General features: G+C 34.7%; 2 protein-coding genes across 2 annotated transcripts in view; one reads left to right on the forward strand and one right to left on the reverse strand.

Moving 5' to 3' along the window:
• Positions 1-654: 654 nt before the first annotated feature.
• On the reverse strand, positions 655-3,588 carry LOC144432674 (uncharacterized). The gene is made up of 2 exons (XM_078120938.1): positions 2,775-3,588; positions 655-2,339 (listed from the first exon to the last, which is right to left on the reverse strand). Exons 1-2 carry the CDS (start codon positions 3,136-3,138, stop codon positions 1,789-1,791), a joined length of 915 nt encoding a protein of 304 aa, XP_077977064.1. The 5' UTR covers positions 3,139-3,588; the 3' UTR covers positions 655-1,788.
• A 1,081-nt stretch (positions 3,589-4,669) lies between these two features.
• Positions 4,670-15,392, forward strand: part of LOC144453955 (uncharacterized) — a 65,223-nt gene continuing 54,500 nt past the window's right edge. The window contains exon 1 of the mRNA XM_078145328.1: positions 4,670-4,990. The gene's annotated coding sequence lies outside the window, so the exon portion shown is untranslated. The remainder of the gene's footprint in view (positions 4,991-15,392) is intronic.

The following is a 15,392-nucleotide window of genomic DNA, read 5'->3' on the forward strand; positions in this document are numbered from 1 at the left end:
ACCGAACAAATACAAAAATGTCCTCGATCACGTTTTGCTCACATGCACAAACCCGACGAGTGAAATTTTTTGCAAAGTTGCGCAAAAAGTATGGAAATGTCGTATGTGTTGAATACAGGAACTTTCTTTTTAAGTTTTAAAACGACTTTATCTCCGTTTAAGAACGAAAATGGATAAGCTGATCATTTTCAGTGATTTCCAATGTTTTCTAATGACTCGGCGTTATGTTGATAGGTCGAACATGAGCCAAAGCGTAACATATCACGTGACTATGATCACGAATGCTGGAGATGATATGAATTCGAAAGGGAAACATTCTACCTCGTGAACAGGTTAAAAGGTGAACGGGGTGGAGGGAATTTCCGGGCCTTATATGATGGAAAAAGTGACGTCCTTTCTTCGGTAGTGTTTCATAACTCATGTATGGTCGTCAGGTGGTTTTTTTTTTCATGTGCAATTTTCTTTCTCATATTTAGCGAAGATCGCATATAAAAATAGGGTGTATATGCCTTGCGTTGATGCATGCAATGTCACTGCAGTATAAGTGCGTTCTACATTTTACCGGGATGGCAGGAGATGGTTGTTAATATATACAAAATTACTACACATATCAACAAAAATAAACAGACACATACACACACTTTTATACCGCTCTTTTTACGCATTTTATTTCATAAAATAAACGAACAAAATAATCCTTTTTTACATTATATGCATTGGTCATTGCAGCAAAGTGCAACAGTCACAATAATTGAACCATGTATACCTGGTATTAAAGTGAGCTGTTGACACTGAAGTTAATCTAACTTACAACATCATCATCCGTTTCATTACACAAAGTTAAACAACGTATACAAATGTCATGTATAACTCTAAAAACGCAACTTTTACTTTGCCTGCTTTCCGACGTAATGTCCGACTATGCAACGTTGTCTATCAGCAGTGATGAAACTGTACCTACGTGACTCGGACGACGTTGCAGAGTCGTTCATCAAGCCAAAAGCCAGACTAGATGCAGCATGGCCGATCGTGAAAAAGTTATCTTATGCCAACTTTTGAAGAAAAAAAAGAAGAACATTGTAAAGATCAAACTTATCACTAATTCTGAGACTCAACATATACTAGTTTGGTCATCAGTGGTAACTTATTGCAATAAACCAACTTTATTTGGTAAGTTAGGTGATGGAAATTGCATGCAACTTGAAATACAAAGCAAGTAACTTCAAAAGCTCTTGTAAATGTAGAAATGCCAAGTCTGCATGTAGGGCAATGTTTTTTCGCATTCCAAAGGCAAAACTTGAACATGACGGGAACTTTTAGCTCAAGAATTACACAAACTTAATTAATATTTACATTTGATGAAAATACTGATCAAAGGGGTAAGTTTGATATTATATAGAATTTTTCATATTGGGGATTATATTATTATAAATATTAAAGTAACACAACTGGCAGTTACTTACATAAAACGTTTGCTATGAACAATATACATGTATTTACATTTGTAAGGCTTCAAACTGAAGTATTTTATACTTTTGGGTTTTTGATGTGCTTTGCTAGCTGTACGCTCATGCACTCTAGAGTCAAGCTGTCTTGGAAAAAAGTAATGTCAAACCGGGATCGACCACGGTCGGCCTGTGAATGCAGACGGCTCTTCTGTTTGCTGTTGTCACCCTGGCGGCACAACCAAACTCGTTCATATTTTGCAATGAGTGTAATGAGTGATTTCGTAACATTGCCAGTTGGGTGAAAGCAGCAGACAGAACCACCCGAAAGTTTCTCTCGTCTTCATTCGTCGGAACGCAAGGTGCACCTTCCCAAGGGTGGAATTTCCACATCTTCGATGCACTTTGTTACGGCTTTAGCACTCTTTTGTGCCTTGATAACTATGGCTTTTCCTTCTAAGCTCAAAGTCTCGTTACTAATTAGAGAAACCATGCCGTGAGGGCCACATTTGATATCGACATTACATCTCATTGTCACACGAACAGTTTTTTCGAAAGCACCGTCCTTCTCAACATGCTCAATTTCATTCTGAGCATCGCTCACGAACTCCACGACAGCACGGCCGATGTGTCGCTGCTGGGCGTCGTAGATTCCGAATTCCTCATGGTTGAAGACAACTTGAATACTGAAGGCATATCCTTCATTGTGACTGTCCGACCAGAAATAGTTTTTATTAGCGTTCAAACACTTGCTAGCGAATGTAAAACGTTTACCGTATCCTTTACCAATACTCTGCAGTCGCAATGCGTTTCCCTTGAACTGGTATTTCTCGGAACCGTTGATTCGAACTTTGTAGAAGAACCCTGGGGTAATTCTCGTATCGATATGGGTTCCTGTAAAAAAAAATAAACAAAATAAGGAAAGGTGTAAAGTCTCAGATCCGTAATTAAATGTATGAATTATTTTTTTTCTATCTAGAGTGTAACGAAAAATATTAAGTAAATGCTATACAAATATTATATCATAAGAGGAATTTCACAGTAAATACTATCAATGTACGTACGGACAACACCTGTTTGCATTCAGATTTTAATCTACAAGAACAACCGGAGGTAAATATTTACAATCTTAGATATGATAGCAGGTCATGAGGCACGGTCAAATGATACTACGATGACACATCGTCATGAAATTATATCTTGTACGATCTTTAGGTGTGTCTGATAGTGTATTTTTTTCACCGTGACGTAAACTTGGAGACAACATGGTAATAAAAAAAAATCGGCTATGAAAAATTACCCATTTATATAAAATAATAAATATCTTACCGATTGCTAGCATTTCGTGTCTCTTAGGTGGGAAGGTCTCGTATTCTGCAGGAATATCACCAGCATCTTTACCATGTACGATAATTTTGGTTTTATTTTGGAACGAGTTTTCCTTCTCAGTCGGTGAGCTTGGGCTAGGAGGGGAAATGCTTCGTACGAACCATTCTCGCCAGACGACATTCTCGACCCGCCGGAAATGTCCTTTGACATGAACTTGATCTCCCCGTTGTCGTCGCAAGGTTTTCAGTTCGGGCCAGACGTGTTCGTCACCATCAGGGCTTGGTAAGACTGCTTCAAACGGACTGTTGGGTAGATTGAGCAGGGTTGCAATCTCCTTGTTGATATTCATATTGTCGTCACACATGTTACCACTTAAAAATGCGTTCTCTCAAAAAATTAAGATGCAGATGTGTTTTAGTGACGATATAGATCGGGAGGGATCTCTTGCACGCAGTTACACTTGCTGCTGGAAACAGAACAGCACAGTCGCTCAGTCTGAGAAAAATAACGGTTACAGTTCACGAAGTAAAAATGTCAGTAAACGTATCTTGCAGAAAGCGTCAGTTTTTTTTGGCGGACAACGTTATTACATAGGTATACACCACGCTTTTCTCACTTTTGTCCTTGTACAATACAACTGTTCACACTGTTGTCAGGGAATGAATGAACCTTCTTTATATAATCTTGAACTGTTGAAGCAAAGATGGGTTTACGTCTCTGCGTCTCTGTACACTTCGGTGAAAATTCAACGATATTTCGTACTAACTCAGAGCAGAGGATCGACACAGCCTCCTCTACAAAATGTATTTCTATTATGATATGTACATGATGTCTCACAGTTCTCTGTAGTAAAGATTAGCATACTTTCACTTCTTTCCTGCATGCATGCGTCATGTAAGGGTTGATTAGCATAACAATCTTGATTGGTCAGTAGTACCTACATAAATATTAATGTACAGGGCTCGGTCATGATTGGCCAATCGTGTACCTATCAGTCATGAACGACGCGTGATCAAGACCGTGTAAAATGTCAATGAATCTCGTGGTACATGTGGTAACGGCCTGTGATTACTCTATAATGGCGCGAAATAAGGCATGGTCGTGATTATTTTGTGTAGGAGAGGAGACGTTGACTGTTAACACACAGTCTGGGTTCAAAAAGCAACACCGCTCATCAAATGTCCGCTATATCGTATACATAACAAAAAAATTGGGGCATGAAAGAAAAACACAGGTATATCGTGGAACATTGGGACTTCCCCATCATACATCTGATAATAATATGTATTTAGTTCACAGCTATTCACACGCTGCCATCTCGTGTATCGATCGAAATCACCAAACTCGAAAGAAACAATGTGCAACTTTGATATTTAAGGTTATTGCCAATGACAAAGGAAATAAATACACGAACACGTGAAAATTGTATAATATCTATGACGTTGACCTTGGGTCATTTATTCTTTCCACCTCAATGTTTTGTTAGCCTACTGCATGCATACACCACACTACTGTACAGTTTATTTTTAGTAGGAACAAACCATTAATATACAGGAAAGAAGGGTGGATATTACTAAACTTATCCATTTCCATATCATCAACTCTATCAATGCATACGTTCTGAATAAATAAAATTATTCCATACGGAATTATTCATTGTGAAGTTTACTGTTTTACTAACAAAACAAGAGGCGTAAACCAAACTTAAAATACACTTTCACATCAACCCAAAATCAACCCTACATGAAACATGGAATGAACTACCATAAACAATAATATGAAGCTGCTATGCAGAATGAATGGTCCACGCCAAATACGCATGATGCTAGTTGCGTACATGTGATGAGCAACGAATGGAAAAAAGTAACTCACGAAAGGAGGTCAAGCTAAACATGCTGCAAAGAAAGTGAAATAGATATTCAGTAATCGTGATCGTGCTGCCACGTTGAGAACACAGACACAGATTATCGGATATCGTGTTAGATCGATGCAATATTTGATCGCCGTATACCGTACGTTCCAACTCCAGTACTCCAGACGGAACGTGTGTGGACATACGTAAATCTTCCAGCAGTCAAAACACTGGTGACTGACCAAGTTTTTCCAATTATATTGGAAAGCTCAACCTCTCTAACACTAGTAACAGCAGTTTGATTTGTTGGTATAAATTTCACATTACGAAAAGAAGCAAAGTGACGAAGACGAAGCGATACAAGGTATTTGCACTTTTAATATTTAATAAATTTTATCGAACCGTATAACGGTATATTCAACTTGCACATGAAGTCCGAGTGCCGCACTTGTTAATGTTATTGATCGACGGCATGTGTACGTGTTTTTGCAAATGGAATATTTCACGTTACTTTCATATCCGGGGTCATATATACACCACTGTGTGAAGCGATGGCTGTAATAACCCCACATAATTTTTTTATTGATTTATTGGTTGATTCATATTTATAATTAGTTTAGTTTATTTCAGTAAAACAACAAGATCGACAGTACAGATAAGCTTATACAAAAAAAAAAAAAAAACTCTCTTAGTGCGGGGGCATATGGCAGATTTTTGGGTTTCGTGTGAAATTCATGTTAATTTTTGCCAACATATATCATTGTGTTCCCCATCATCTGAGCAATTAAAAAATATATGTTGGCAATTTTTATTTCAATATTAAGGGTAATTTTTGCAGCAATTTCATAAATGATGTAAAATCATGGTTTTTCTGTATATTGATGGCAAATTAAAATATGTGAACTGTACGATTGCTTTATATCTGTATAAATGTACTTATGGGCATCCTGTTGACGATAAACTTGTAGACTGTTGTATAATTTTGCATTTTAGTCACAATATTATAAATTCTGGCTTATTTATTTGCATATCATTTGCATATTATGTATGATGCTTCAGGTTTATTTGATTTCCTGTATTGTTTGATGTTGCTGATTGCTATTCTTTCAAAAATGTACGCCAACCATGAATTATTTCAGTTACTTTGAATACTCTGGTTGGTTTAGGGAGCCTTCAGTATTTACAGGGGGCGGAGGAAATCACACATGGTCTGTTAAGAAAAACATGACCCTCCCCCCCCCCCCCATTCTCCATTCGTAAAAAGTGACCCTCCCCTTTGTCCCATTTTGTAAAACATGACCCTCCCCATGACAACTGCATATACTGAACGTTAATCAATATTCCCGTTATATGTATACATACACATTAAATGATTTTGACGCTGTATATTTGTACATATACTACCATTGCAGGAGTTATATAGAAACGCCTGTGATCAGAACGAAATAAAAAGTCTACTTCTTATCACTATCAAACTGACAAATATTGGTACAAAAACAACACCGGGCACGCCCCTCTGTTGTAGGTTCATGCACATACATGTACTTGTCTGTGGTTCACGCGACTCTTTTATCGGTTTGTCTGTGCCTGTGAACGTTTGTCATGTTGTAACATAACATTTGAGTGTAAGCTTATATAATGCGACGTAATAGTCTGTCTGGTCCTAAAAATAAACTTTCAGTGTATAGATTATATGTTGAGTTTTGGGCGAAAAATCGCCAACACACATGACAGTACAACAAAACATATACTAGTACACGACATTCAAATCTGCAATGAATACTTACAACAGATGTGATCGTGGAGTTTGTAGTTTAGCAACTCCGCTTGTGTACGGTCCTTTTCGAAATCTCTTGAACTGATTTTGAAATCTAAACGACAGAAGTCGCTTGTTATCAAGTGTACATACACACATTAAAAATATTCCTTTTCAGATCTGGCATCTGGTTTTAATACGTATCTACACATGTAGTATTGAATGCTGGACAGGTACATTCTACACAGGATATAGAGTCCAAGTTTAGGTCTACACAAAATTTGAAATTTTACCTCAATATTAGCATACAAGTTACATAAATTGGACCTCCTGCAAATATTAGATAGAAAAGAAACATCACTCAGTAAAACACCTTTAGAAACCTTCAGAATGTTTCACCCCCACTTTTGATCAATTGAGATACATTCTAGAGCAATGGAAAAAGTCAATATGGCAGCTACTTTAGAACGTTTTTGTTATTTGTTCTGTATTCTATGTTCTGTAGAAATATCATGTTAAAAAGTAAATGAATAGTTGTTAAAGGCATTTCATGAGGGCTCATTAATTTCCCACTTTGCAATGGTGTCAAAATGAGATAGACTTAGTCATCAAGTTGGCATGTGACTACTTATTCCCAACAATAAAGGTTATTTGTGTATGAGAATTACCAAAAGATGTAGAAGGGTACATTCCATGTTGTTTATGTTGAGGATTTGAATGTCAGATTTTATTTGAGTAATAAAAAACTTGGAATGATGGCTAACAATGCAATAAAATTTGATTTAAGATACTATTTTCTGGTGGGTTGGTGGTTGGGGTTGGGTGGTACATTAGAATGTGTCTCTGCTGTTACTTTCAACCTTTATTCATGACTGACCAAGAGAAAGTTCGTTGCGTAATCGAATGTAAGAGTGCCTTCACGCTGAATAACTAAACTAAATATGTATATATTCATATTGTTCCTTTGAAATATTAGAAAAGATATTCTTCAGATACTGAATTTATCATCTTTATTTTATGCTGTTTATCCTGTTTTATTTTAGAATTTCGATGAAATAACGTAATCAAATGTAACAGCGGAGAACACATCTTTTCATGTTGTTCCCTTGAATTGACATGTAACTCCAACCAAATAGCTACACTAGTAGAAACGTAGACAATGCATACGACATAATGGCGTGAGTGAGAGACTAGACAGTAGTTTTGAATAAAAATAATTGGGTCTATTCACTCGAATACATAACTTTGTATAGTAACGATTCAATTGATGCTATGCTATTGATCAAAAAATATGTTTATATCAGATGTAAACTGAATGCCTTCAATAAAGGCAAAACTTCAGATTGCTGTTCCTTCACGCCTTGTCGAAAGAAAAATTCTGCGCTACCAGACATGATATTGCATATCCATTAGTTACTACATCAATAAATAAAACGTAGCTTTGGAACTTATTGTTCATATCCTCTTTTGTAAAAGTTGAGTTTGGTGTATTTTTAACCCGCTGTAAATTTCACTAGAGTCCACCATGTTAGTTTCACTATACGAAAAGTCATATTTGACCATGTCTTTCCACCGGGGTAAATCTTTAGCAGAGGATGTGTAAATGTGGTGAGTATGAGATGAAGTGACACCTTTGACTTAATTCACCCCCGGTGACCTCTCCCCTGGGGGCTGTGAACAGTCAAAAGTGTCACTTTGTCTCGTACTACCCCTTGACAGAGATGGTAGTTAGGTGGGTCACAGGTATGGTAAAGGTTGGGTCGTGCCAGTAAAATCAATTTAATACTAGACAATAATTTTGAAAAAAAAATAATCAGGTCTACCACTCAAGTAGTTGTTTTGTCAACTATTTTTTTCCTTGTTACCACGTCTACTCAAATAAAACCTACCTAAGAGTACCCATTCATTCTCATTCAGGCTACCAGCCTACCATCCACAGACACCACCACGATCTAGGTTAGTGTAATCTGTTCACCTTAAGCTTATGAGATTCGCCAAGTTTTATTACAAAAGGGCGATGGATATATTCACTTGTTTCAAAGATGGTAGATTGTAATTTGCTAGTTAAATTTCAGTAATTGTACGTGTATTAATGGCTTACAGCTCGGTGTAGTTTTAGTGGAGATTCGACTAACCCTGGGCTTCGCATCACTGTTTCATAGCTGACCCCCACAGGCTACCTGTACCGAATATATGCATGAACTGTTTATTGTTTCGATACTGAGAGGTATGACATGCCAAAATATACATGTACTAGTATAGTGATATTTTCTCTATTTTATCGATTAAGTATAATATCTATTGCGATCAGAAGTGCATATTTTTAATCAGCTCACACATCCATATAACACCAGAGGATGAGTGCATTCTTAAGATCTAGCGTAATTACTGAAAATCCCTAATTATGCAAATAACTCATTAAAATTACAAGCTATACGGTATTATCAAACTTTATGACACATGCACTTTGTTATCATTAATGTATGTACTAAATTACTTCGATTCATAATCATATTTTAACATTCTGAATGACTTAGAAATGGCAAGTAAAGTCAGAAGGAACATTTGAACTGTTTGTTTTATTGAATTTGCCCAAATTTCAGCGATAAAAAATAATTTTCATTCACTCATGGTTTTCCTAACCCTGCCATATAGGGCGTCGATTTAAATTTTTTTCATCTAATTGAAGACATTTAGGGTCGTTTGGGTCATGAGAAACAGAATTAAAGCTGCCCTTATATATACCTACCAATTACTGTTGTTATCTTTACAATATACATAATGTTCTGACTGTTGCTATGGACATGGTCTTGTTGATAGGCATATTTCATACATGTTTTGATATTTTTTTTGGCCTGACTAACCAAAAATGTTGTTATCTTTGCAAAATATACTGGCATTAATGGCTGTTGCTAAGGCCATATCAATGGAAGTTGACTATAATCACATGGATTCATGGGTTTTCATTGCCTAACCAATGGTTAAGAATAGGGTCTTGGGGCCACATTTTATTTTTAGCCCCCTAAGACTAATTTTGAAGATAAAAATTGCCAACATGTATTTTTTTATATGTGGTCCTATAATGAACGTAACCATATATGTTTCATAAAATTAACATGCATTTCACACGAAAACCCATATGCCCCTGCACTATCTGGCACAAATTACTCATTCATCAAACAATGGATGTATAATCTCCCTTATAGTGTACCTCCATGATCCAACCATCTCTACAAGCATTCATTCATGCATACATACATACATACATACATACATACATACATACATACATACATACATGCATGCATGCATGCATACATACATACATACATACATACATACATTATTATTTTCCTTGGCTGAACAAAGGAAAATATGGGGGGGGGGGGGGATAACGTCTAATTATTGTCAGCAGAATACTATTATGAGGAACTTCAAGTTGTCATTGGCTATTTGATACTACATTATATGATTGCTAGGTAGAGAGTTCCAATGACAAGTTTATGATGGGCTAAACAACTAGAGGAGATGAATAAGATATCATATTTTCTCAGGTATGAATTGCTTTGAAGTTGTAACATTGTTTAATATTGCAATATTATAATATTACTTCAAATCTAAAATTTAAATGAGGTTTTATTATTAACACAAAATGAACTTGGAATAAAGAATACAATAGAAAGGTTACTGTATTGAGTGACAAAAGATTGTATTGTACTTGTAGTTTAGGTGCATAATAAAAAGCACTTTGGAACTTTGAAGAGAGAAAAATCAATGACATTATTGAAATAATTTGAATACAATAATCACAAGACAACACAAAGGCCAATGTTCAGGAATAAAAGATTTCACTGGAGTGTACTTGTACAATAGCAAAAGATGCACAAAACAACACAATAGATTTCACAATTGAAAAGTAAATCACAAAACAACACAATAGATTTAACAATTGAAAACTAAATCACAAATCAACACAATAGATTTAACAATTGAAAACTAAATCACAAAACAACACAATAGATTTAACAATTGAAAACTAAATCACAAAACAACACAATAGATTTCACAATTGAAAACTAAATCACAAATCAACACAATAGATTTCACAATTGAAAACTAAATCACAAAACAACACAATAGATTTAACAATTGAAAACTAAATCACAAAACAACACAATAGATTTCACAATTGAAAACTAAATCACAAAACAACACAATAGATTTAACAATTGAAAACTAAATCACAAATCAACACAATAGATTTCACAATTGAAAACTAAATCACAAAACAACACAATAGATTTAACAATTGAAAACTAAATCACAAATCAACACAATAGATTTCACAATTGAAAACTAAATCACAAAACAACACAATAGATTTAACAATTGAAAACTAAATCACAAATCAACACAATAGATTTCACAATTGAAAACTAAATCACAAAACAACACAATAGATTTAACAATTGAAAACTAAATTACAAATCAACACAATAGATTTAACAATTGAAAACTAAATCACAAAACAACACAATAGATTTAACAATTGAAAACTAAATCACAAATCAACACAATAGATTTAACAATTGAAAACTAAATCACAAAACAACACAATAGATTTCACAATTGAAAACTAAATCACAAAACAACACAATAGATTTAACAATTGAAAACTAAATTACAAAACAACACAATAGATTTAACAATTGAAAACTAAATCACAAATCAACACAATAGATTTAACAATTGAAAACTAAATCACAAAACAACACAATAGATTTCACAATTGAAAACTAAATCACAAATCAACACAATAGATTTCACAATTGAAAACTAAATCACAAAACAACACAATAGATTTAACAATTGAAAACTAAATCACAAAACAACACAATAGATTTCACAATTGAAAACTAAATCACAAATCAACACAATAGATTTCACAATTGAAAACTAAATTACAAAACAATACAATAGATTTCACAATTGAAAACTAAATCACAAATCAATACAATAGATTTCACAATTGAAAACTAAATCACAAATCAACACAATAGATTTCACAATTGAAAACTAAATCACAAATCAACACAATAGATTTAACAATTGAAAACTAAATCATTTATAAATCAACACAATAAATAAACAATTGAAAACAAAATCACAAATCAACAAAAAGCTCAGTAATCGGGCATTAAAGATTCAATTGTATCAATCAATCAATCAATCAATCAATCAATCAATCAATCAATCAATCAAACAATTTATATAGCGCCTGAATCCATTACTCAGAATGTTCAAAGGCACTTTATAGGACACTAACAAGAGTTCTTATCAAAATATATATTTCAGCATTCTCACAAACCAGAGCTATTATTTCTTCCGCCACACTGGGAAATTGGCGATGCGTCTTGGACGGTGCCATTTAAAGCGACTTTGGTTTATGATGATATATTTCAGCTTTATGAGAAAAAGAAGATCCAAAAATCACCAAAATAGATTAAAATAACAAGATAACATAAACGATAGTATTCAGAACTAAAAAAAGGTTAATTCTTAATGTTGTACAGTAAAAAGAGATAAAATAAACTTAATGTGAATGGCAACAAAACACTTAGACTGTCGACAATCGCTCGCGCCTTTTTTTTCCTCCGTATTATCTAAACTCCGATCCGGCGCAACACTAGTCTAATCGCAAACTGATATCGAGGGCCGATTATAGTAGTGTTGCGCCGGTGATCGGAGTTTAGATAAAACGTAGGAAAAAAAGGCGCGAGCGACTGTCGACAGTCTACAAAACACTTTGAAATCGAAATAAAAGGATGATAAAAACAAAGGAAATAAAAGTTACGGCCAGTAGCTTTAACAGGACAGACTGTATCTGTTCTTGTAAATTACATGACGTGACACAGATCATTAATTCGTGACCTTTCACCCCTATACTTTACACTTTGTCAAGACGAGTTGATCATCAATACAGTGAATATTTAATAGTATACCATTATTGTAAACAAGATGTATTCTGATACAATGTCTAAATAATTGTCACGAGAAAAAAATCGCGCTGTAGAAGTCAAACTTGACATTGTATTGTATCAGTGTAAAGTATTAACTTAAGACTTCTTTAGGTGTGTCAAGTTGTTGCCTTGGAAACTGGAGTTGTACAGTTGGCCTTCTATTTTAATACAGGTAACGGAATGTTTTTGTAATGTTTTTATGTGAAAACTTGTCAGCAATTGTGTGTCGTACTTTTTGGTAATGATATGCAGTGTTTTTGCGAAGGTTTGGGAACCCCGGTAACAGAAAGGGGGAAAGAGGTAAAACTGGTAGTGCTTCCCAGGCAATGTATCATAGTTTAGGTGGGGAACCCCGGTAAAATGATGTGGGAACCCGGTAGATTTTACCTACTTACCGCCCTTAAATAAAACACTGATATGTGAAAAATTGCTGTCAGCAATTTTGTCATACTTTTCTATGTCAAATATGAGATCTGATGATTTTAGCACTTTCCTAAAATACATGTAGTACGTTAGATTTTGTGATTTTGTGATTTTGTTTAATAGTTACCCTGGAGTTGATCAGTTGGCCTTCTATTCTACAAGTAACTAGTAAAGGAATGTTTTTTGTAATGATATGTCAAAACTTGCCGTCAGCAACTTATTTTCATATTTCCTATAATGTGATACCTGACTATTTTTGAAATCTTCTTAAAATAGCAAGGAAAAGGAAAAGGAAAGGGGTGTTGTTTTCATCATATTTTTATGTTGTCCTTCTTATCCAAGGATTTGTTATCGACTGCATACTGCATACTATAAATTCTTTCCTGCAGATATCTCAAGTCTGTTCATACCAATAAAAAACCAATCACATGATTTTCATTACAGTTGTTTTCAATCACTTACTGGGTCTCAGTCTCTCTATTTTTGCTTACATGTATTCTGTTTATTTTGCTCTCTCTCTCTCTCTCTCTCTCTCTCTCTCTCTCTCTCTCTCTCTCTCTCTCTCTCTAAAGTTAAATCAATCATATGCTAAAGCAACTGTTGTATGAACTTGTAACAGAGTAATAATTTAATGTCTGACAAGGTTCAACTTCAGAGTTGTTATTGTTAAGATAGTTGTAGTAAAATTTACTAAGTCTCTTAAATTTCTGACAAATGTCATACTTTTTGGAGTTCTTGGTTAACTACCAAACAACAACAACAACAACAACAACAACAACAACAACAACAACAACATTGTTTTCCAGACATTTCGGTCTCCATCCCCCCCCCTGCATTAACAATGAACCCATGATGGATGGCATGGACTTCTTGGGAGACAAGCACATGTGCTTAGAAAGAACCTATCCAGTATAAAATAAAAGATTGTTATTATTTTGTAGAAATGATAGATTCAAAATGTAATGTTCTAAATAATTACTTAACTCTTTCATAGCCTGTATACAGACAGTCTAAGCATAAATCATCATGACCTGGCTACTTTCTGTTCAGTCTGCTCTATGAACAGAGTACAGCTTTGTGTAATGTAATGTAATGTAAGCTGTCACTATGAATAAATCATGTTGAATTGTCAACTTTGTAACATTATATTAAAAAGTCTCTGTCGAAAGTCCGAGGGTGGGTCCAAGCTACACTACCTTATTTAAACAAATTTTTAAAAAAAATAAAAATTTCAAAAATGAATACTATGATATTTTTCCCTTTTAATTTTGTAAAAAGAAACAACAAAAGAACAAAGATGAGTATTCAAAACAATAGATGCTGAATTTATTTTTCCAAAATTTGAATTGTAGATTTTGTGTAAATTTTCATCATGCCATTATTGCAGTGTTTAAATATTTTTATTTACAAGTCTGTTCAGTGTGTACTCTTAATATTTCAATTTCACATTACCCTCAGTTTTGTTAATAGACAACTGATATGCCGCACTCTTTTTCCATGACCCATATCAATATCACATGGCTGGATTCTATGTAGCTATGTAGTTAAACCTATATAAAAGAAACTTTGATATGCAAGTGTACTGTACATAGCTCATAAAAAAATTAGTTTAGTATATTAAAATGTTTAAAATGAAAAAAAAACCCTCTGTTGAAGTATTAGTGTATCCAACCATTGGCCATCATGATAGTATGCCATTCAACATATTGATCTAAAGCTATACTGGTAATTTCATTTTCAATGTTGTCAGATTTTCAGTGTAACGCCCTATCTATAGTCCCTCTGTCTGCTGGTCAATGGCAGTGCTTAAGTAACTTCATCTACAGGTTAAAAAATGTGCATGAGTGGAAGGAAAGTTACAAATTGATGTCATAATCAAAGGTTAGTGAGCATGGGAAGGAAACGTGGGGTTATACAAACCGAAAACAATAGCGCAATTACACAATATGTAACAAAAGAATTAATTACAGCCATGACACAATGCTGTATTTTTGTAAAAATCCATGCATTACAACTGTTCTTTCATAAGACTAAATGCAGTGGTGCAGTTGTTTGCAATTAAGAGTTTTTCTCTTATGAGATTAAGACCCCAAGGAGTTTACCCTAAGACAATGTTAGACAATTAGATGTAAATAAATGTATACAGTATATAATACTAGTATCTAAATAGCCCAGAGACTTGGCTATCTGACTTGATATACTGGCTTGACAATATAGCCCAGAGACTTGGCTATCTGACTTGATATACTGGCTTGACAATATAGCCCAGAGACTTGGCTATCTGACTTGACATACTGGCTTGACAATATAGCCCAGAGACTTGGCTATCTGACTTGATATACTGGCTTGACAGTATAGCCCAGAGACTTGGCTATCTGACTTGATATACTGGCTTGACAGTATAGCCCAGAGACTTGGCTATCTGACTTGACATACTGGCTTGACAATATAGCCCAGAGACTTGGCTATCTGACTTGATATACTGGCTTGACAATATAGCCCAGAGACTTGGCTATCTGACTTGGCATACTGGCTTGACAGTATAGCCCAGAGACTTGGCTATCTGA

Source organism: Glandiceps talaboti, chromosome 3 (genome assembly GCF_964340395.1).
Source record: "Glandiceps talaboti chromosome 3, keGlaTala1.1, whole genome shotgun sequence".
NCBI classification, from domain to species: domain Eukaryota; kingdom Metazoa; phylum Hemichordata; class Enteropneusta; family Spengelidae; genus Glandiceps; species Glandiceps talaboti.